General features: G+C 54.9%; 1 protein-coding gene across 3 annotated transcripts; it reads left to right on the top strand.

Annotated features, from left to right (window-relative positions):
* The first annotated feature begins 578 nt into the window (after positions 1 to 578).
* Positions 579 to 19,405, top strand: PICK1 (protein interacting with PRKCA 1). Of its 3 annotated transcripts, none has more exons than XM_015150311.3 (13): positions 579 to 619; positions 938 to 1,035; positions 2,441 to 2,552; positions 7,805 to 7,933; positions 11,409 to 11,475; positions 12,734 to 12,823; positions 14,543 to 14,596; positions 15,377 to 15,439; positions 16,177 to 16,310; positions 16,694 to 16,786; positions 17,462 to 17,512; positions 17,999 to 18,143; positions 18,569 to 19,405. In XM_015150311.3, exons 2-13 carry the CDS (start codon positions 995 to 997, stop codon positions 18,835 to 18,837), a joined length of 1,248 nt encoding a protein of 415 aa, XP_015005797.1. In that variant the 5' UTR covers positions 579 to 619; positions 938 to 994; the 3' UTR covers positions 18,838 to 19,405.
* Positions 19,406 to 20,203: the final 798 nt, after the last annotated feature.

Raw genomic sequence — 20,203 nt, 5'->3', positions numbered from 1 at the left:
GCTCTTTGTTTAGTGTTTGGACATTCAAAGACCCCTAGACTAGGCGGCGGGAGTTTCAGGGCCACGATCCAGATCTTACACCAACTGTGTGTGGCCCCGCACAAAATCACTCCCTGCTCTTTGGCACTTAAGTTGGCGAAACTGGGATGGGCTGGGACCTCAAAGGGCCGTTCTAGTAGGGGAGTCACAGGCCCAGGTGGTGAAGGGGTGAAAGGGCATGTCTCGCGGTTTATAGTCCACTGAGCCTCGCCGGAGGTAACCCCAGCTCAGGGATGCTTTCGTTGCCATGGCAACCGCCGGGTAGGCGCGGGCCCCTGCGTGCGGCTGAAGAAGTTGGGACCAATCCTGCCCTTCCCAAGATGGCGGCGGCAGCAGGGCAAAGGGCGGGGTTAGATGCTGTCAGCCTGTCCAGACCTTTCCTCTGTTTTCGCTTGTTCCTACTAACGGCGAGCTTCCGCCAATACTTGTTCTTGTTCTTGGTTCCGAGCGTCCCGAGAGCCGGGAAGGGAAGGATTGTCTGCAGGGATTGGAGCAAATATCCAGTGTGGGAAAAGGCGGGACTTCCGCGTCCTGCCGGAAGTGACGTGACAGTAGCGGCCACCGCCAGGTGGAACGGCAGGTGGGTTCAGGTACCAGCCTGGCCCGGACCCGGTTGTGGTACCAACGCTTCCGGTGAGCGACAGAGGCAGCTCCTCAGGGCCTGGAGACCCGTGGGGCGGGCTCTGGGATCTGAGCCTATCGCCCTGGCCTGGAGTCCCCCTTTGTACCTAGTAAGAATCACCTACCCAGCCCCCCACCCGGAGACTGTCCCATCCCACTCCAGAGGGGAAGAGGAGGGCCCTGCTGTCCCGTATGAGGGTGATGGAGGGAGGGGTGGCGTTGGCATTTATGCACTTCGGTTCCCTAAATCCTATGCTCCTTTCTCTCCCGGATCCAGTTCCCCATTCCCCTACCGAGCTGGGCAGTTAGCCAGCCCACTCCAACTCTCGGAACCATGTTTGCAGACTTGGATTATGACATCGAAGAGGATAAACTGTGAGTATTTTATTCCCCCAAGTTCCAGCAGTGTAGGAGCCCCAAGTTTCTCATTTCCCAGGACTTCCCAGTCCCACAAAGCCTTGCTTCTCAGCGGTGGATCAGGTGTTGTACTGAAGCAGCAACGGACCCTGCTTTCCCAGGAGCTCACTATTTGTAGGGGGCTGTGGACAGTTAAAAGGATAATCACAGCTCAGTGCCGTAAGGGCACTATTAGCATGACTTGGTGACAAGAAGAGCAAAGCAGATGGAGCAGTGCTTCTGCTGGGGTGGTCAAGGAAAGCTTCATGGAGGAGGTAGCAATTGAACCAGGTTTTGAAGGTTTAATAGGAATATTGTAGACACACCTTCTTTCCCAACATAGATCGTTAGTAGGACAGATTTTCAAACATTAGATTTGTCTTCCCATTAGAATATATCCTCTTTCAGATCAAGGAGTGGGTGCAATGCCTTGCTCTGTGCTCAGCACTTAGTAAGGGGCTTGACATCAGTAGGTTGTTAGCAAATTTTTTTGAATGAATAAGTGAATCAGCGTGAGTACTTACCATAAAACACCAGTCAATGCTAATTTATAGTGGAAACTGAGAGGTAATTGAGCAGTTGAGAGGTGGGAGGTAGATGGTTTAATAGAGGAAGACTCCTTGGAGTAGGTGGCCGTCATATTCCATAGATGCCTGATAAGGTGACAAGGACAGAACCTGGCTCAAATCTCAGAGATCGAATAAATGAAAGGGAAGGGAGACCTGTTTTTATGGAGTGCCTGCTGTGGACTGGGTTGCTGTTAGCGCCCTCCATGCATGGTTAGAAGAACTCTGATAAGGGTGCTCATCCCCATTTTATGGATGAAGAAATTGAGATGCTTGGGTAAGAGGGTGACTTACCCAAGTCCCATAGCTGGCTGGGCATGGTGGCTAACGCCTGTAATCCCAGCACTTTGGGAGGCTGAGGCAGGCGGATCACCTGAGGTCAGGAGTTAAAGACCAGCCTGGCCAACATGGTGAAACCCCGTCTCTACTAAAAATACAAAAAATATTAGCCAGGCATGGTGGCAGGCGCCTGTAGTCCCAGCTACTCCGCAGGCTGAGGCAGGAGAATCACTTGAACCCCGGGAGGCGGAGGTTGCAGTGAGCCAAGATTGTGCCATTGCACTCCAGCCTGGGCGACAAGAACAAGACTCTGCCTCAAAAGAAACCAAGTTCTGTAGCTGATAAATGGCAGAGCTGGGGTTTGATCCCACATCTGCTTAATTCCAAGAGCTGTGCATGTTTCAGCACAAAATGTTTTGTCCAAGGGAGGGAGAGAAAAAGCTGGGCAGCCAGTGGAGCCCCTCGGGAGTTTTGGAGGGCCCACCCCCTCCAGTCATCCTTCCGCCAGGAGAGTCAGCCTCGCTTGCTTTTCTTTCTAGCGGAATCCCAACTGTGCCTGGGAAGGTGACCCTGCAGAAGGATGCTCAGAACCTGATCGGGATCAGCATCGGAGGAGGGGCCCAGTACTGTCCCTGTCTCTATATCGTCCAGGTATTGGGCGCTTTGGAGGGGGGCACAAGGTACATCCCTACTTGGGCATGACAAAGGCAGGTTCATTTCTCCACGCTGCATAGCTGACTCCTTCTCATTCTTGAGGTCTGATCCTCTCAGAGGGGCTTTCTGATCACCTGCACTGCATTGGTCTGCCCTGTCTTCTCCCCTATGTCGCTCTGTTTTTTTCCTTCTCGGCACTTAGTACTTGTTATTTGCCCTCTGTCTAGTAGAGTAGACTCTTTGCACTGAGGGCAGTGTCCTGGTTTGCTTTTTCACTACAGTAAGCACCAGGTACAGTGCCTGGCACATAGTGGACATGCAATAGAAATTGACTATTGAATCAACAAAACCATCAGCCTTGGGTACTAGCCAAAATGAAGTGTCATAGGAATATGATGAAATAATGGCCCAAGTTCAAATGCAAGCTTCTTCCCTACTTACTAGCAAGTTACTTAACCTCTTTGGGCCTCAGTTTCATCACCTAGAAAGGGGGGATTTAAAACATGTAGACATAATCGTCTCTGGGTTCCTGTGAAAAGTCAGTAAAACAACATAACACACTAGCACTTAAGAAACGTGCATTGGCCGGGCCCAGTGGCTCACGCCTGTAATCCCAGCACTTTGGGAGGCCGAGGTGGGTGGATCACGAGGTCAGAAGTTCGAGACCAGCCTGGCCAATATGGTGAAACCCCGTCTCTACTAAAATACAAAAAATTAGCTGGGCGTGGTGGTGCACGCCTGTAGTTCCAGCTACTCGGGAGGCTGAGGTAGAAGAATCGCTTGAACCTGGAATGTAGAGGTTGCAGTGAGCCGAGATCACGCCACTGCATTCCATGCATTCCAGCCTGGATGACAGAGTGAGACGCTGTTTCAAAAAAAAAAAAAAGAAACATGCATTAAGCAGTAGCTGCTGTTATTTTCCAGGCAGCTGTACATTTCCCCAGATGCTCTACCAGTGGTGAAGAACACTCTTGTGTGTCTTGTAGAGGAAGCTGCACTGGTGATATTCTGTCCACCGCAACTCAGGAGTGCTGACAGACCTGCTGTGGGGGCTCCTTCACTGTGTGGCTCATCCAAGTCAGTGACCTTGCTGTAGCCTTGGGAAGACCCGTTCTAACCCTCTCAACTGGGTAGCCACTGGTGGCAGATAGGAAACTGGCCTCTGTGAGGATCTTGCTAAGGAGTCGTTTGTAGGCCTCGAAGACAGATTCCCAGGATTGACCTGGTCTTGCTTCTGCTCACAGTGCTGCCTCCTTCATGAGCCATTTGGCCTCCTGTGACCCAGGAGGCATTAGCAAGGCCTCCCCGCTGTAATCCCAGAGCTTTGGGAGGCTGAGGCGGGCAGATCACCTGAGGTGAGAAGTTCAAGACCAGCTTGGCCAACATGGTGAAACCCTGTCTCTACTAAAATACGAAAATTAGCCAGGCATGATGGCGGGTGCCTGTAATCCCAGCTACTCGGGAGGCTGAGACAGGAAAGTTGCTTGAACTCAGGAGATGGTGGTTGCAGTGAACCGGGATCATGCCACTCTACTCCAGCCTGGGCAGCTGAGTGAGACTCCGTCTCGATAATAATAATAATAATATAATCAATTTTTTAAAATTCAATTTTGTTTTTATCAAAGTGCCATGTGACTTGCCTCTACAAAGTCAAGAGCATTAAAAGTCCTGTGTCAAATAATAGCAAGCCACTGCCCTTCCCCTGCGCACCTCACCCGGCTTGCTCTGTTTCTTCATGCATGGGCTTCCATTTTTCTCAATAGTCTCACTGTGTCGCCCAGGCTTGAGTGCAGTGGTGCAGTCATGGGTCACTGCAGCCTTGACCTCCCCAGACTCAGATGGTTCTCTCACCTCAGGCTCCAAGTAGCTGGGATTACAGGCACGTGCCACTAAACCTGGCTAATTTTTGTGTATGTTTTATAGAGACGGGTTTTGCCATGTTGCCCAGGCTTGTCTCAAACTGTTGGGTTCAACTGATCCACCAGCCTTGGCCTCCCAAAGTGCTGGGATTACAGGCATGAGCCACCACTCTCAGCCTATCCTGTTATTTCTTTATCTGTCACCTGTAAATATCTATAGACTTTGCCTCGTCCGGTAGATGAGAATTTAGTTCTTCCCTTGACCAGTCTGTTTCCTCTCATCTCACCTTTCCAACATAGTTATTTTTCCGTTTTTGGCTAAATTACTATTAGTACAGCAGATATTTTGTTCGGGAAATCTTTTCCAAGTGCCTCCTAGGCTCGTTGTAGGCACTAGGGATAAAAAAGTGAAGAAAACAAACATCCCTCTCTTACAGAGCTCTCATTCTAGTCGAAACAACTCTATGTTTAACTTTCTGAGGAATCTGTGTTTCTTTTCTTAATTCAGCCTTTTCTTCTTCTTTGAGAGGGTGGGGGTAATTTCCTGTTTTGTTTTTTTCATTTTGCACTCTTCTTGTTTTCTCAGTATGTTTTCCACAATTTCCTATCTTCTTTTTTTTTGAAATGAAGTCTTGCTCAGTTGCCAGGTTGGAGTGCAATGGCTCAATCTTAGCTCACTGCAACCTCCAGCCCCTGGGTTCAAGTGATTCCCCTGCCTCAGCCTCCCAAGTAGCTGGGACTACAGGCACATGCCACCACGCCTGGCTAATTGTATTTTTAGTAGAGACAGGGTTTCACCATGTTGGCCAGGCTGGTCTTGAACTCCTGACCTCAAGTGATACGCCTGCCTCCACCTCCCAAAATGCTGGGATTACAGCGTGAGCCACTGTGCCTGGCCCCATCTTCTTCAGTCTGTTTTCTGCCCTGTAGTTTCTCCCCCTTGTGCCCTCCCCTTGCCCCTCCTCTTTGGATTCCCCCATCTTGGGGGTCCCTTTCGTGGTTTACTCCCTGATCTCCCATGGAGAATATCCTCCTGTAGCTTTCTGAGAAAGGGCACGTGGGATGTCAGTTTTTTGAGACCTCGGGTCTGCCTGATTTGGTCATTGTGGTTCCCATTTTCCTTTCAGTTGACATTTTGGCTCATCAGATTCAAGAATGAATGTCAAGGTTGACAGTAATTCCTGTGTGAAGCGTGATGGCCTTGTCACATTATCTTTTGCTGTCACATGGCTATTGCCATTCTTATTTGTGAACCTTTATTTGTGATGTGTTTTATTTCCGATCTGTGAGGACTTTGAGGACCTTCTTTTTGTCTCTGGTGTTGGGAAGAGTCGTGATGATAGCTGCAAGCACAGTCTTTTTTTTATTGTGCCAGATCCTCAGAGGGTGATGTCATTGGGAACACCGTGTCTTTCTTGTCATGTATCTTGATGATGACATCCTGCTTTCTGTATTCTCTGTTCTGTTTTTTTCTATTTTTTTTATTGTGGTAAAATTTACCATCTTAACTTTTCTTTTTTTTGAAACAGGATCTTGCTCTGTCGCCCAGGCTGGAGTGCAGTGGCACGATCACGGCTCACTGCAGCCTCAACCTCCTGGGCTCAAGCCATCCTCCCACCTCAGCCCCCTGAGTAGCTGGGACTACAGGCACACACCACCATTCCTGGCTCATTTTTGTATTTTTTTTTTTTTTTTGGTAGAGGTAGAGTTTTGCCATATTGCCCAGGCGATCTTCCCACCTCAGTTTCCCAAAATGCTGGGAGTACAGGTGTGCACCACCATGCCCAGCCCTTGGTCTAGTTTTGAATTAGATTGTTTGGTTTTTATTGTTGAGTTTTAGGAATTCTCTACAAAGCATAATCAGCTAAGAGGAAAAAAAGAAAACAGTTTTAGGAATTCTGTATATATTCTGGATATTAATCCCTTATCAAAAATGTGATTTGCAAATATTTTCTCCCATTCTGTGGGTTACCTTTTACACTGTTGATAATGTTCTTTTCTTTTCCTCTCTTCTCTTTTCTTTCTTTCTTTTTTTTTTTTTCTTTTTGAGACAGAGTCTCACTCTGTTGCCCAGGCTGGAGTACAGTGATGGGATCTCAGCTCATTGCAGCCTCTGTTTCCCAGGCTCAAGCTATCCTCCCACCTCAGCCTCCCAAGTAGCTGGGACTACAGGCGTATACCACCATGCCCAGCTAATTTTCGTATTTTTTTGTAGAGACTGGGTTTTGCCACATTGTCCAGGCTGGATGGTGTGTTTTGATGCACCAGTTTGAAAATTTGTTCAATTTATTTAGTTTTTCTTTTATTACTTGGGTCTTAGGTGTCATATCCAAGAAATTACCGTCAAATCGAATGTCATGAAGCTTTTGGGCTAGGCGTTTTTCTGAGTTTTATAAGTTTTAACTTTTACATTTAGGGCTTTAATCAATTTTGAGTTATTATTATTATTATTATTTTGAGACAGAGTCTCATTCTGTTGTTTAGGCTGGAGTGCAGTGACATGATCTTGGCTCACTGCAACCTTTGCCTCCCAGGTTCAAGCGATTCTCCTGCCTCAGCCTCCTGAGTAGCTGAGACTATAGGCGCCCACCACCATGCCCAGCTAATTTTTGCATTTTTAATAGAGATGGGGTTTTACCATGTTGGCCAGGTTAGTCTCGAACTCCTGACGTCAGGTGATCTGCCTGCCTTGGCCTTCCAGAGTGTTGGAATTATAGGCGTGAGCCACTGCGCCTGGCCTTGAGTTAATTTTTGTATATGGTGTTAGGTAGTGTCAACTTCATTTTTCACATACTATTGTTGAAATGACTGTCCTTCCCCATTGAATGTTCTTGACACCCTTGTCAAAAATCATTTGACGCTGGGTGTGGTGGCTCATGCCTGTAATCCCAGCACTTTGGGAGGCCGAGGCAGGTGGATCATCTGAGGTCGGGAGTTCGAGACCAGCCTGACCAACATGGAGAAACCTTGTCTCTACTAAAAATACAAAATTAGCTGGGCGTGGTGGTGCATGCCTATAATCCCAGCTACTCGGGAGGCTGAGGCAGGAGAATTGCTTGAACCTGGGAGGCAGAGGTTGTGGTGAGCAAGATCACACTATTGCACTCCAGCCTGGGCAATGAGAGCAAAACTCCGACTCAAAAAAAAAAAGAAAAAAAAAATCATTTGACTGTATATCTGAGGCAGGAGGATTGCTGGAGCCCAGGAACTCAATGCCACAGTGAGCTGTGATCACGCCACTGCACTCCAGCCCGGGTGGTGAGATGCGTTCTCAAAAAACGAGAGCAGAGGGTAGAGTGGAAGACAGAGCCAGGCAGTGGTCAGGTGTCTTCCCAGGTTCCATCTTAGCCCTCCCTTTCTTCCCCTACCACTCTTCTTATGCACCCACAGGTATTTGACAACACCCCAGCAGCCTTGGACGGCACAGTGGCAGCTGGCGATGAGATCACCGGTGTCAATGGCAGGTCAATCAAAGGGAAAACCAAGGTGGAGGTGGCGAAGATGATTCAGGAGGTGAAGGTAAGGGCTGCTGCAGAGCAGCAGAGGCAGCCACACATGCTTCTGAGACCTCCAGGCTGCCAGAGGCCCCATCAGGCCTGCAAGGGGGTATCAGCCCTCACCGCCCCCTTCCTTGGCACGTGCAGGGTTAGGGTCACACTCCAGCCTCCCTCGTCCATCCCTCATTCATTCAATAAATAGTAGTCGTGCTCCAGGACTTGTGCTGAACCTTGGCAAGGGAGTGGGCGGCAAGACCACAAGGTCCCTGTGAGCCCCCGGGGAGCTGACAGACTCGGAACCATCCCTCAGGCAAGCCCATGTGTCCAGTCAGCGCTGGAGCTGAAGCTAAAAGTCCAAGGTGATCCTACCCGGGTCAGTAGACACCCAGTAATGTCAGCCGGGTCATGCTGGGCCTGCGAGGGCTAAGAGAGAAGGAAGAGCACCCTTGCCCCATCCTGTAGGAACTTTTGGTCCCACGCAGCCTCCTGGGCTCATCGACACCCAGAGACCCCCCATCCCAGGCCAGCTGCTTTTCTGCTCTATGGACCAGAGTCACACACTGTCTGCCCCTGCTTCCCCCCACCCCTGCTGCTACAGGCCCAGGCCTCTCTGCAGGGACACTCCCTCCTGGAATGGCAGGCAGCGTCCTGGCCTCTCCCGAAGCAAGCATGCAGCCCCTTTGCCATTTCCTAGCGATGTGGCTGCTAGCGAGTCTCAGGAAACCAATATTGTGAAAGAACTGATGTGCAGGCAGTGTGCCGACGCGGGGTGATTTAGAAGTCTTGGGGGCAGGGGTCCCCACTGTGAGTTGAGCTTGGCCAAGCGTTGCAGCCAACTCCCTCAGCCCCACTTCTGTCCTCCGGGTTCTAGCACCCCTGATAGTCCCCCTTCCTGCCTTAAGCCAGGCCAGCCGCTGCTCCATCGTCTCTCCCCTTTATCCTCCTGTCCTGCTCCTGAGTGGTCCCTGCTTCTCTCCTTCCTTGCTGTAGGGAGGAATATTCCCATCCTGTACATTCTCCTATTCCAGCCCCTTTAGCCATAGGACAAATCGGGGCCTGGGGCTGGGGCTCAGAGCTCTGCTGTAAAAAAGGAAGCAGCAAGGTTCATTGAGACCCCAGCTGCCACTCCACATGGTCTGGGTATCACTGCCCCAGGCGTCCACTCTACATGGTCTGGGTATCACTGCCCCAGCTGCCACTCCACATGGTTTGGGTATCACTGCCCCAGGCGTCCACTCTACATGGTCTGGGTATCACTGCCCCAGCTGCCACTCTACATGGCCTGGGTATCACTGCCCCAGGCGTCCACTCTACATGGTCTGGGTATCACTGCCCCAGCTGCCACTCCACATGGTCTGGGTATCACTGCCCCAGGCGTCCACTCTACATGGTCTGGGTATCACTGCCCCAGCTGCCACTCTACATGGCCTGGGTATCACTGCCCCAGGCGTCCACTCTACATGGTCTGGGTATCACTGCCCCAGCTGCCACTCTACATGGCCTGGGTATCACTGCCCCAGGCGTCCACTCTACATGGCCTGGGTATCACTGCCCCAGCTGCCACTCTACATGGCCTGGGTATCACTGCCCCAGGCGTCCACTCTACATAGCCTGGGTATCACTGCCCCAGGCGTCCACTCCACATGGTCTGGGTATCACTGCCCCAGCTGCCACTCTACATGGCCTGGGTATCACTGCCCCAGGCGTCCACTCTACATGGCCTGGGTATCACTGCCTCAGGCGTCCACTCCACATGGTCTGGGTATCACTGCCCCAGGCGTCCACTCCACATGGTCTGGGTATCACTGCCCCAGGCGTCCACTCTACATGGCCTGGGTATCACTGCCCCAGGCGTCCACTCTACATGGCCTGGTTATCACTGCCTCAGGCGTCCACTCCACATGGTCTGGGTATCACTGCCCCAGGCGTCCACTCCACATGGTCTGGGTATCACTGCCCCAGGCGTCCACTCTACATGGCCTGGGTATCACTGCCCCAGGCGTCCACTCCACATGGTCTGGGTATCACTGCCCCAGGCGTCCACTCCACATGGTGTGGGTATCACTGCCCCAGGCATAACCTGTTAGGCAGAGGAACTGATCACGGGAACAGGTGCAGGGGTCTTGTTCTGGCCGAGTTGGGTGTGTGTGCCCTGTTCGGCAGCCCCTCCCCCCTCCCCATCTCTGCTCGTCAGGTCCCTCCCTGTCCTCTCAGGCTTGGTCACAGCAGCTCCTCAGGTTGCCCGTGAAGACAAGAGCTCTTTGTGTTTGCACACAGCATGACAGGGATGCGGCATTGGCCCAGCTGCCCTGTTTGGGTGCTGGGCAGGGATTACTCTTCCGTCTTACAGGTGTCCAGAGGCGGGGAGTGACCTGCCTGTGGTCCGACTCCCACTGCAGCCCGCTTGCCGTGAGCCTACAGCTGCTCCCTGTGGGTGGCCCCTGAGCACGCCTGTGTTTTATTCTGGGGGAGCGGTTCACACCCCACCTCTGACTCTGATCGCATCTCTCATTTTGGTTTCCCTTTGGGACTTGATTTTTAAATCCTGTTTTATATTTGGATGAATGTGGTCCCAAGTTGAAGGGTTTTTGGTTTGCAAGGATGAGGTGAACACAGTAGCCTCCCGTGCTCAGGGAAATCCTCTTGGGAGAAGCTGTGTCTCCTAAGCAGTCGTTAGAAAGTGGTTTGTGTCATTCCCTGATTTGCATCAGCCTTGGGGGCTGGGGCTGCCCCTGCCCCTTCCCCTTCCCCTTGGTGCCCTAGCACCAGGCACAGAGCAAGTGCTCAGATGTAGCTGTTCAATGAGTAGAGGGATTCCTGGGGATGGGGTGGTTTGCGGGGGAGGAGGGAATAATCAGTGTAGGGAAAGGACACGGCAAAGGCTTGGAGTGTGGTTTGCCTGGGGAGGGAAGAAGGAGAGCCCGACCTGACCGAAGCACAAGACATCAGAGACCGGGCTGTGGGCCCTGTGCAGGCCCTGTCCCCACTGATTCCCCAGGGCTTGGATGTAGAGTAGAAACGGAGGGGCCTGGGAGCAGACAGGGTCACAAGCTGGGGCCATGTCACGGCTCTCAGCCTAGTCCCTTACTGGGGCTTAGGATTCTTTTTTTTTTTTTTTTTTGAGACAGAATCTCATTCTGTCATCCAGGCTGGAGTGCAATGGTGCGATCTCAGCTCACTGCAACCTCCGCCTCCCTGGTTCAAGTGATTCTTGTGCCTCAGTCTCCTGAGTAGCTGGGACTACAGGCACGCGCCACCATACCCAGCTAATTTTTGTATTTTTAGTGGAGATGGGGTTTTGTCATGTTGCTCAGGCTGGTCTTAAATTCCTGACCTCAAGTGATCTGCCCGCCTCAGCCTCCCGAAGTGTTAGGATTACAGGTGTGAGCCACCGTGCCCGGCCTTGGGCTCAGGATTCTCAGTCCAGAACAGTCTTGGCGGGGAAGGGCTCAGGGTCTGGAGCCTCCCTCACTAGTCTGTGTGTGCTGCTCTTCCAGGGGGAGGTGACCATCCACTACAACAAGCTGCAGGCGGACCCCAAGCAGGGCATGTCCCTGGACATTGGTAAGCTGGTCAGAGCAGTTACGGGTGTCCAGCAGCCTCCCTGGATGGGCCCTGGCCCAACAGAGAAGTGCCCCAGCCAGCCTTTCCCTCCCCTTTATGACAGGAGAATCCAGAGTTACATGGCTGTGGGCTCTGACTTCTGACCAAGCAAATCTGAAAGGCCTGGGAGGACCCCCGGTGCTCTCCCTGCATCTGTTCCTGTACTCTGTCCCTGGTTTCTCACTCCCCCGTGTTTCACCCCTACCTCCCCACTTCGGCCACCTCCTCTGGGAACTTGCTACCCTAGGGTTGTCCTTTGCAGGCCATCGCCTTGGCTTCCACGGCCCAGGGCCTCCCTCTTCATAAAGGCAGAGCAGCCCAACCCTGGCCTGGCACCTCATGCCCTCTAGCACGACCGCACTCCTCCCTGGCCTCTCCTGCCCTCAGCTCCCAGGGACTCTGGATCTGAACTGGAGCTCAGGCACTGGGCAGAGGGTCTGCGCCCTGGGATAAGGTCCCTCCTGTTAGAGGGGCTGAGCCTTGGTTCTGTAGAAACTTTAAGACTCAAGAGCTGGACAGCAGCTTCGAGTCCTCTGGACCGGCCGCTTCACATTACGGATCAAAGCCTGAGACCCAGAGAGGGCGCTGCAGCCCCTAGTGAGCGCACCCCCAGGTCTCTCAGCTCTGGAGCCCGGCAGCCCTCTTCATACACCCTAGGGCCAGAGGCCAAGGGGCTAAGGGCAGCCTGGATCTGTCCAGGAGCTTCCTCCGAAACCCTTTCGTTCCAACACAGGACTAAGTCCCCTTCCTAGGACTAAGCTGGTGAGATGCAGTAATTGAGTCTGGGCTCCGAGCTTCATGGTCATTGATGGCGCCCATTACTTTCACATAACCAGCCCAGGGGCCCCTCTTCTCCCCTTCCCCTTTATGCGACACCCTAGGTCCTGATGTGACACAGAGGAGGGAAGAGGCCTCCTTGGCTTCCATTGGCCGGTGCGGAGCCCGGGCGGCACTGGGCTCTCAGGACCACCAGCTGATGTGCAGCAGGCCCTGGGCGAAGCCCTCCATGTTCAACTGCCCAGACTGCCAGCACCTCTGTGAAGCAGAGGGAATAGGACAGGGACCTAGGACCTCCCCGCTGGACATTCCCCACTTCATAGCCACCCCCAGCAGTCCTTCTGCCCCCTGTGGGATGCTCCCTGTGAATGGAGGTACGGCTGGGGGCAGGGAGGGCCTCTGGGCAGCCACAGACTCACCAGGTCCTTCGTCCCCCGCTCAGTGTTGAAGAAAGTCAAGCACCGGCTGGTGGAGAACATGAGTTCGGGGACTGCAGATGCTCTTGGCCTGAGCCGGGCCATCCTGTGCAATGGTGAGTCCCTTCCCACCCAGCTTGGGCCCCAGGGACTCAAGCCCAGGCTAGGAAGACAGAAGGGGCACCATGGCTGCCCACCAAGCTGCTATGGGTCCCGTGGGCCTGACCCTGGCCTCTGCCCGTGGAGCTGAGAAGTCACCATCTCTGCATCCCCAGAGGCCTCTCCAGCTCCTGGAGTGTCCACAGCTGTCAGCTGGGCTGTCCTAGCCCGTGTCCCTCAGGTCACGGATGGGGAAACAGACTCAGTGTGGGGAGGTGCCTCTGCCCCTGCCCTCAGCCCCCTTACCCCTCACCCCAGCACTCTCGCTGCCCACCTCACGCCTCCTTTGTCCAGGAGGTGGCGCTGCTGCCCTTGCCTTAGCAGGTCCTCCCTTCGAGGTGGCTGCCCAGGCGAGCGGGGAGGCGTGTACATGCACATTTACACACGCGTGCACACATGCGCACACACTTCCCCTCCCCGGGGTGGCCAACGAAACACTCAGTCCCACTCCTACCGTCGCCAGTCCGAGTTTAAAAATAGCAGCAGCTCTGCAGTGTGCGTGTGGGGTAGATATAAATACCTCCAGAAATTGTAGGCTCAGCTGGGCACACTGGGCTTTATTGGCTAGGGAAGTGGGGGTGGGGTCTGAGCTTGTTCCAAATGGTGTACAAAAGTGGCGGCTGCTATTTTCAGCCTCCTGGTGCCTATAAATCCCTGTTACTGTAGTTACCAGCCGTTGAGATGAAATTAGAACTGGTTGTTGTGTTTTTCCCCCCAAACCTTGCAATTTCCCTGGCCTTAAATAGGGTTTCTAAAATTGAAGCTCTCATGATGTCCCATGACCCAGCTAAAAACAACAGCACGACGCTTACATGGCTCCTTTCCTGCCGGCTGGCCGGGTGCTAAGGCTCTGGGGAGCCCAGGCCTGGAGGCCACTGGGTGGCCAAAGCCTCACCAAGACCTCTGAAGTGCTCCCTTCCTCCCCTGACAGCCTGTCGCACAGCTTCCTCCCTGCCCAGAGAGGCCTGAACACAGCCTCCGCTCCTCCCTGCTTCTGCTCAAAAACCCTGACCCAGGTCAACACAGGAGACTGGGGAGCAGAGAACGCCCAACTGCCCCACCTCTCCCCTGCAGCCCTCACCATCACACCGCTGCCCATCACCCGGCCACTGGGCTGGCTTCTCTGCTGGGCTTTGAGCCTTGAGAGCAAGACTTGGCTCAAAGTGAGCCTGACATGGTGGCTGGCACACAGTTGGTGCTCAAGAAACACCAGTTAAACCAATGAATATGATCACCAAGGCCTCTTCCCAGTGTGAGCTCTCTCAACCTTCCTGAATTTCCCCTTCCCTCCCCAAGTTGCATTTTCCCTTCTGAGCCATCTGTGTGCTTGGGAGGCAGGGACCACGTCCTGCCTGCGCTGGCGGCCTGGCTGCTCCATCTCCATTCCTATGGCTCCTGCCAGCCTTCCTCCCCGGCTGCCAGCAGGCTTTGTGATAGAAGTGCAGGGGCTTCGCCTGCTAGGCAGGGACCCTCCGCTGGCCCTGAGCAGGGCCTAGTCATTTACAAAACACCTTTGAACCCAGCTGACCTGAGGTGCCAAATCCCCCTCCCTGGGACCCCTGATCTTTCCCATCCTGGTTCTCCTCTGGGGCTGCCTCTCCCCTCCCCAGCCTGGCCCTGGGCCTCCTGTGGCTTGCTGAGCCCACTGACCTCCCCTCTTCTTTTAATCCCCACAGATGGGCTTGTCAAGAGGCTAGAGGAGCTGGAGCGGACCGCTGAGCTGTACAAAGGTGCTCGTCCCGGCACTGGCCCTACCCCAGGGAGCATGCTGTCAGCAGAGTGGCAGTGGGGGTGCTGGCACTAGGAATACCAACCTACAAAATCCTGGGACCATGGGCATTAAGAGTTCTTAAAAATATATATATACTTCTTTTGAATTTAAAAATAACTCAGGGACCAGGCGCGGTGGCTCACGCCTGTAATCCCAGCACTTTGGGAGGCTGAGGCGGGCGGATCACTTAAGATCAGGAGTTTGAGGCCAGCCTGGCCAATATGGTGAAACCCCATCTCTACTGAAAATACAAAAATTAGCCAGGCATGATGGCTCGTGCCTGTAATCAGTATTCGAGAGGCTGAGGCACGAGAATCGCTTGAACCAGGGAGGCAGTGGTTGCAGTGAGCCAAGATCACACCATTGCACTCTAGTCTGGGCAATAGAGCAAGACTCCATCTCAAAAAAAAAAAAAATCGGACACTCATAAAAATTCAGAGAATAGCATCTGTAAACATAGTGAGAGTCCCCCGGAATCCCATGCTGTCCCAGGGCTAAAGCCCACAGCAGGCTGTGTGCCCTGCATCTTACAAAATCCTGGTGCCCCTGTCTGATGGGGCTCCTCACGGGGTGGGTTGGACTGAGCTTTTACCCCTGGGCCGTGGTTGGGTGGTTGGGAAAGGCTGTGTACCAGGGCCTAGCAGAGGCCTTAGGTGGGGTGGGCAGTTGGAGGCATTGCCCTGGGCCAGTGTGGTCCCCGCCATGCGTCACCATTCCCATCACTCGGTCTCTCCCACAGGGATGACGGAACACACCAAGAACCTCCTACGGGCCTTTTATGAGCTGTCGCAGACTCACCGGGGTAATGGCATCCCCCAAACCTGTGGCATGACCCTGGGCAATCCCTGGGGCCTCTCACTCCCGTGCTGAGGTGGGTCAGACCCACAGCGCCTGACCTCAGGCCAGCCCTGGGCTGGGCCTGGTCCCAGGTGCTGGGATTTGCGATAGGTCTGCGGGGAGCATCTAGATTAGCTGGCCTCTTAAGGGCCGCAACGATGGACAGGCCTCACCCTGTCTTCTTCACACTGCCACTGGCAGTGCACAAGGCCCTTGCTTATTTATATTTCTGATAAACCTGTAACTCTGGGCAGGCCGACTGCAGCTGACCCCAGCTATCTGCAGAAAATGAAGCCCAGACTGAGGAAAGGACCACACCGCTCCCCAGTGGTGGAGCTGGTGTTCCAATCCAGGTGTCCAGACTCGGACCAGTGCTCTGCCTCAGGCGGCACCACCTCCTCAAATCTTGACCCAGCCTTCTCTCGCTGGTCCCTCTGGGGAATGAGGACCCGCTCCCTTGCTGTGTACACTCGGGACTTTCGGGGGAATAGACCAGCTCTTGGAGGTGTCAGTTCAGTTTCCTCCGGGTGTAGACTCAGCTCCTTCAGGGGGTTTAGACCAGCTCTCTTGGAGGTGTAGACCCTGTGCAGACATTGGCCTCCAGCCTGCCAGGCCTCCTGCCCTGCTTCTCCCCAACAAACCCCTGGCTTCTCCATTAGGGGGCCAAGCAGGGGCAGCCTTCAAGGCAAACTTGTCCTGCAGCCTTTGGGGACGTGTTCTCCGTGATCGGGGTGCGGGAGCCCCAGCCAGCTGCGAGCGAGGCTTTCGTGAAGTTCGCCGATGCCCACCGCAGCATCGAGAAGTTTGGCATTCGGCTTCTGAAAACCATCAAGCCGGTAGGTCCCGTTGAGCACGCGTGTGTCTGGCCTGTGAGGGTGGGGAGGGGAGAGTGTGGCTTGCAGAGAAGGTCCTATGCTGGAGTCCTGTGCCTGGGTAGAGCCTCTGGCTCGGTCGCCCACACAGTGGACCGTGGGTGAGTCACTGCGCCTCCTTGGGCCTTGCCATTGACCTCTGGGTGGGCTTCTGACCCTGGCTCACTACTGAGTCACAGCTTGCCCTGGGCCTGGCACTAGTCTTCTCATCCTTGAGAGAGACGAGGGATCAGGGAGCACTGGCTCTGACGGTTGAGTCCACCAGCAGGGGTGATGCATCAGTGCCATTCTTGTCACCCTGGCACTCCCTGCCGTGACAGCCTCAGCATCCACCCACCTTCTTCCAGATGCTGACGGACCTGAACACGTACCTCAACAAAGCCATCCCAGACACTCGCCTCACTATCAAGAAGTACCTGGACGTGAAGTTTGAGTACCTGGTGAGTAGTCCAGGTGCCCAGGCTGCTAGGGCGAGCGCTCACTCTGGAGATCTGCCCCATTTCGGTCAGCCACACCGCAGCGAGCGAGGCTAGCCAGAGCCGACAGCATGTCTGCTGGAAGCGTGGGCCCAGGGGCCCAGGGAGGTGCATCCAAAGCCCTGATGCGCCTGCACAAAGAAGCATCTGAGAGCCTGGGGTGGGCATGGCTCTTGCTCTGTGCACTTTGACCCCTTGGGATTTGTTGCCTTTAAACAATGGGTTAGACTAGGTGAGTGAGCGTAAAGTGGGTGTCAGTGAATGTTCCTGAGTTTTATATTTAATTATTCTATAGTCAAAGGAATTGAGAGAAAATGCTCCATTAAGCAAGCCAAATTTCCTTTGCTGCAGGACTTTTCAGAGCTTTTGATAGGCCCATGTGCAGTGTGAATTTTCAAGGGTCTTCCTAAGCTTCTTTAATGACAGACCCCTTTTTTCCCAGAGCATCTCTTGGGCCTTGAGTTTGGTCAACTCTGGGCTGCCTAAGCCTCAGGCCCTGGTCATCCCCCAGCCTCATGCCTCTCTGGGACTCCCTGAACACCTGTGCCAGCCTCTCCCGATGCGTGTGGGTGATGGGGGGTGGAGCTGGGGGCCTGGGGTGGGGGTAGCCACTTTGACAGCCTCACCTGTCCCACACAGTCGTACTGCCTGAAGGTGAAGGAGATGGATGACGAGGAATACAGCTGCATTGTGAGTGTTGGAGGGGGTGGCGGACTCCTACCTTCCCCTACCTGATCTGCCAGGGATAGCAGGTGGCTCAGGACAACCCGGGAGAGACCTGGGGGACTTGGCTGGACTCTGGTTCCTGGTGATTTGGGGCCACCCTCCCCAGTCCCGCTGGGCCTCGGGGTGCTGGGCACCTGGCCAGGGAACCACTTCCTCAGTCTGGGGGGCTCTTGGAGGGAAAATCGGATTTTTTTCACTCCCACGAGGCACTTTTAAGTTTTTGATGTTTTTGCCGTCGGGATCCATCTTGTGGCCAATGTTCATTGAATGTGGCAGAGGTGTGGGTTTGTTGTTTTCCTCTCTTCAAAGCTATCACTGAGTGCTTCTAAGGCACACTGATGTCTCAGAAGTGAGGTCTCAGGAATGAGGAACCACCGTGGGGTGAAAGCGCGGTGGGGTGCGGGGCGAGGCTGTCCCTGAGCAGGCCCTCCTGTCCCATCCCCGCCCCAGGCCCTAGGCGAGCCCCTTTACCGGGTGAGCACCGGCAACTACGAGTACCGCCTGATCCTGCGCTGCCGCCAGGAGGCGCGCGCCCGCTTCTCCCAGATGCGCAAGGACGTGCTGGAGAAGATGGAACTGCTGGACCAGAAGCACGGTGAGCGCCGCCCTCCTCCCCGTCCCCTCTCCATTTCAGAGGTGGGAAAACTGAGGCCCAGAGGGGTAAGGTACTCACCTGAGGTCTCAGGGCCAGGCCACGGCCCAGATGTGAAGCCCCTACAGGAGCCCAGCCACCTGCCCAGAGTCTGGCGTGGGTGGGGCTGGCCTGTGCATGTGGGCTCCGTGGGCGGCCGTTCATGATCCATTTACCCTGCAGCCTCCTGCGTTCCCTGAACTGGGAGCTGGGAGACCCCGGGCTGGGCAGCCCCTGCCTCTGCCCCTTGCCGGGTCATGAGGGATCAGGGAAGTGCCCGAGTGGGAAGCCCAGGGGAGACGAGAGGTGGGCCGGGTGGGCTGGGAGAGTCTCCTCCGAGGCAGGCAGCCAGAGCCCACTGCTGCCTGTCCCCCGACCTCCCACTCCAGTCCAGGACATCGTGTTCCAGCTGCAGCGCCTCGTGTCCACCATGTCTAAGTACTACAACGACTGCTACGCGGTGCTGCGGGATGCCGACGTCTTCCCCATCGAGGTGGACCTGGCGCACACCACACTGGCCTACGGCCTCAACCAGGAGGAGTTCACAGATGGGGAGGAGGAGGAGGAGGAGGAGGACACGGCAGCTGGGGAGCCGTCCAGGGATACACGAGGGGCTGCTGGGCCCTTGGACAAGGGTGGAAGCTGGTGTGACTCCTGAGTGCCCCGCGGGTATGGCGCCGGGGGGCAGGGTGCGTGGGAGGACGGAGCCTGGGAGCGGGGCGGGGCCGCCAAGCAAGGGGGCGACGCATAAAGGCCTGCTGGCTTGGGGCGCCTGCCTCCCTGCTCCTTTGTCCTCGCACAGTGAACCTGGGCTCCTGCCCAGGACAGGCACCAGGGTCATGGCCTGGGACCTGGACACTGGCCCCTCCACCCTCCCTCCCCTCCCGGCTCCCTGGCCAGAGGGAGAGCTTGGTCTCTGGACCTGCCTTAGGAAGGAGAGGGAGGGCAGGAAGGAAAAGAAAGGACTTGGAGGTGGCAGGAGTCCGGGCCCTGCTCCTTGTGGGCACTCGCACTGCCCCCGGAGCCTGCCGGCAGTGGGGCCAGCGATGGACAGCTGAAGTTGGGGCCAGTGTCTCCTGGGCACCCTTGCCTCGCCCCAGACCGGCCCGTCCAGTCCCCATCACACCTCGGCGGCCTTTATTTATTCTCTTCCCCCAGCTTGGCCACTTCTTTGAAGGAGGGCTGGGCTCTGGGCCTGTATCGAATAAACAAACCTGGATGGCGCAGTGGTCGCAGTGGCTTTAGCCCCTCCTCGTCTGCCCCTCTCCTCCACCATAGTGCCCTTGCTGTGCGTCATTTATACCTCACTGAAGCGTTGCAGGGCTGGCACTGTGGTCCCCTTACTGCTGGTGATTTGAGGCTCAGAGAAAGATCCTGCCCAAGGCCACACCATGTGTGGGGACACAGTGGGATTTAACTCAGATCTGTCCTGAAGGCCTGACTTTGCCACCTGCCTCCAAAGCTTTCTGCTTTGTGGAGCCTTTTCTATCTCACCCTCCCCGCTCCCTGCCCCCAATCTGTGACCTTTCTGTGCTTCCAACAGGAAATAAACCTTTGGGGAAGAGACAGGCAGACATGGAGCCAGGGCGACAGCCTCCAAGTAGGGGAGGGTGGTAAGGGGCAAGTGCTGACTCCAGGTGCACCTGTGCCCCCGGGCGATGGGGAAAGGGCTGTGGGAAGAGAGGTGTGGAGAGAGGCCATGGGGAGTGTCTGCAGAGTGGCAGAAACAGGGTGGCCACTTCTGCTTCTCCTGGCCAGCCTCGGCCTGGTGTGATCAGTCATAGTGGCCCTTGTCACTCTAACGTGTTCCAGTTTGGATGATGAATATGGCCATCCTGATAATGGGAGGGGGCAAGAGGGTGTGCGAAGCGGGCTGAGTCCAGGATGGAAAAAGGGTTTGAGCTTTGAGCATGCAGTGCTGGGCACAAACCCAAATGGGAGGCTTGGCAAGGGTGGGACATAGAGGAGGGGCCGGCTGTCACCAGGAGCCCACCTGGGTTCCCGCAGAGCCATCAAACAGACCT

Source organism: Macaca mulatta, chromosome 10 (genome assembly GCF_049350105.2).
Source record: "Macaca mulatta isolate MMU2019108-1 chromosome 10, T2T-MMU8v2.0, whole genome shotgun sequence".
Taxonomy (NCBI): Eukaryota; Metazoa; Chordata; class Mammalia; order Primates; family Cercopithecidae; genus Macaca; species Macaca mulatta.
Note: the sequence above shows the minus strand (reverse complement) of the source record. Positions and strands in the feature narration are given on the sequence as shown.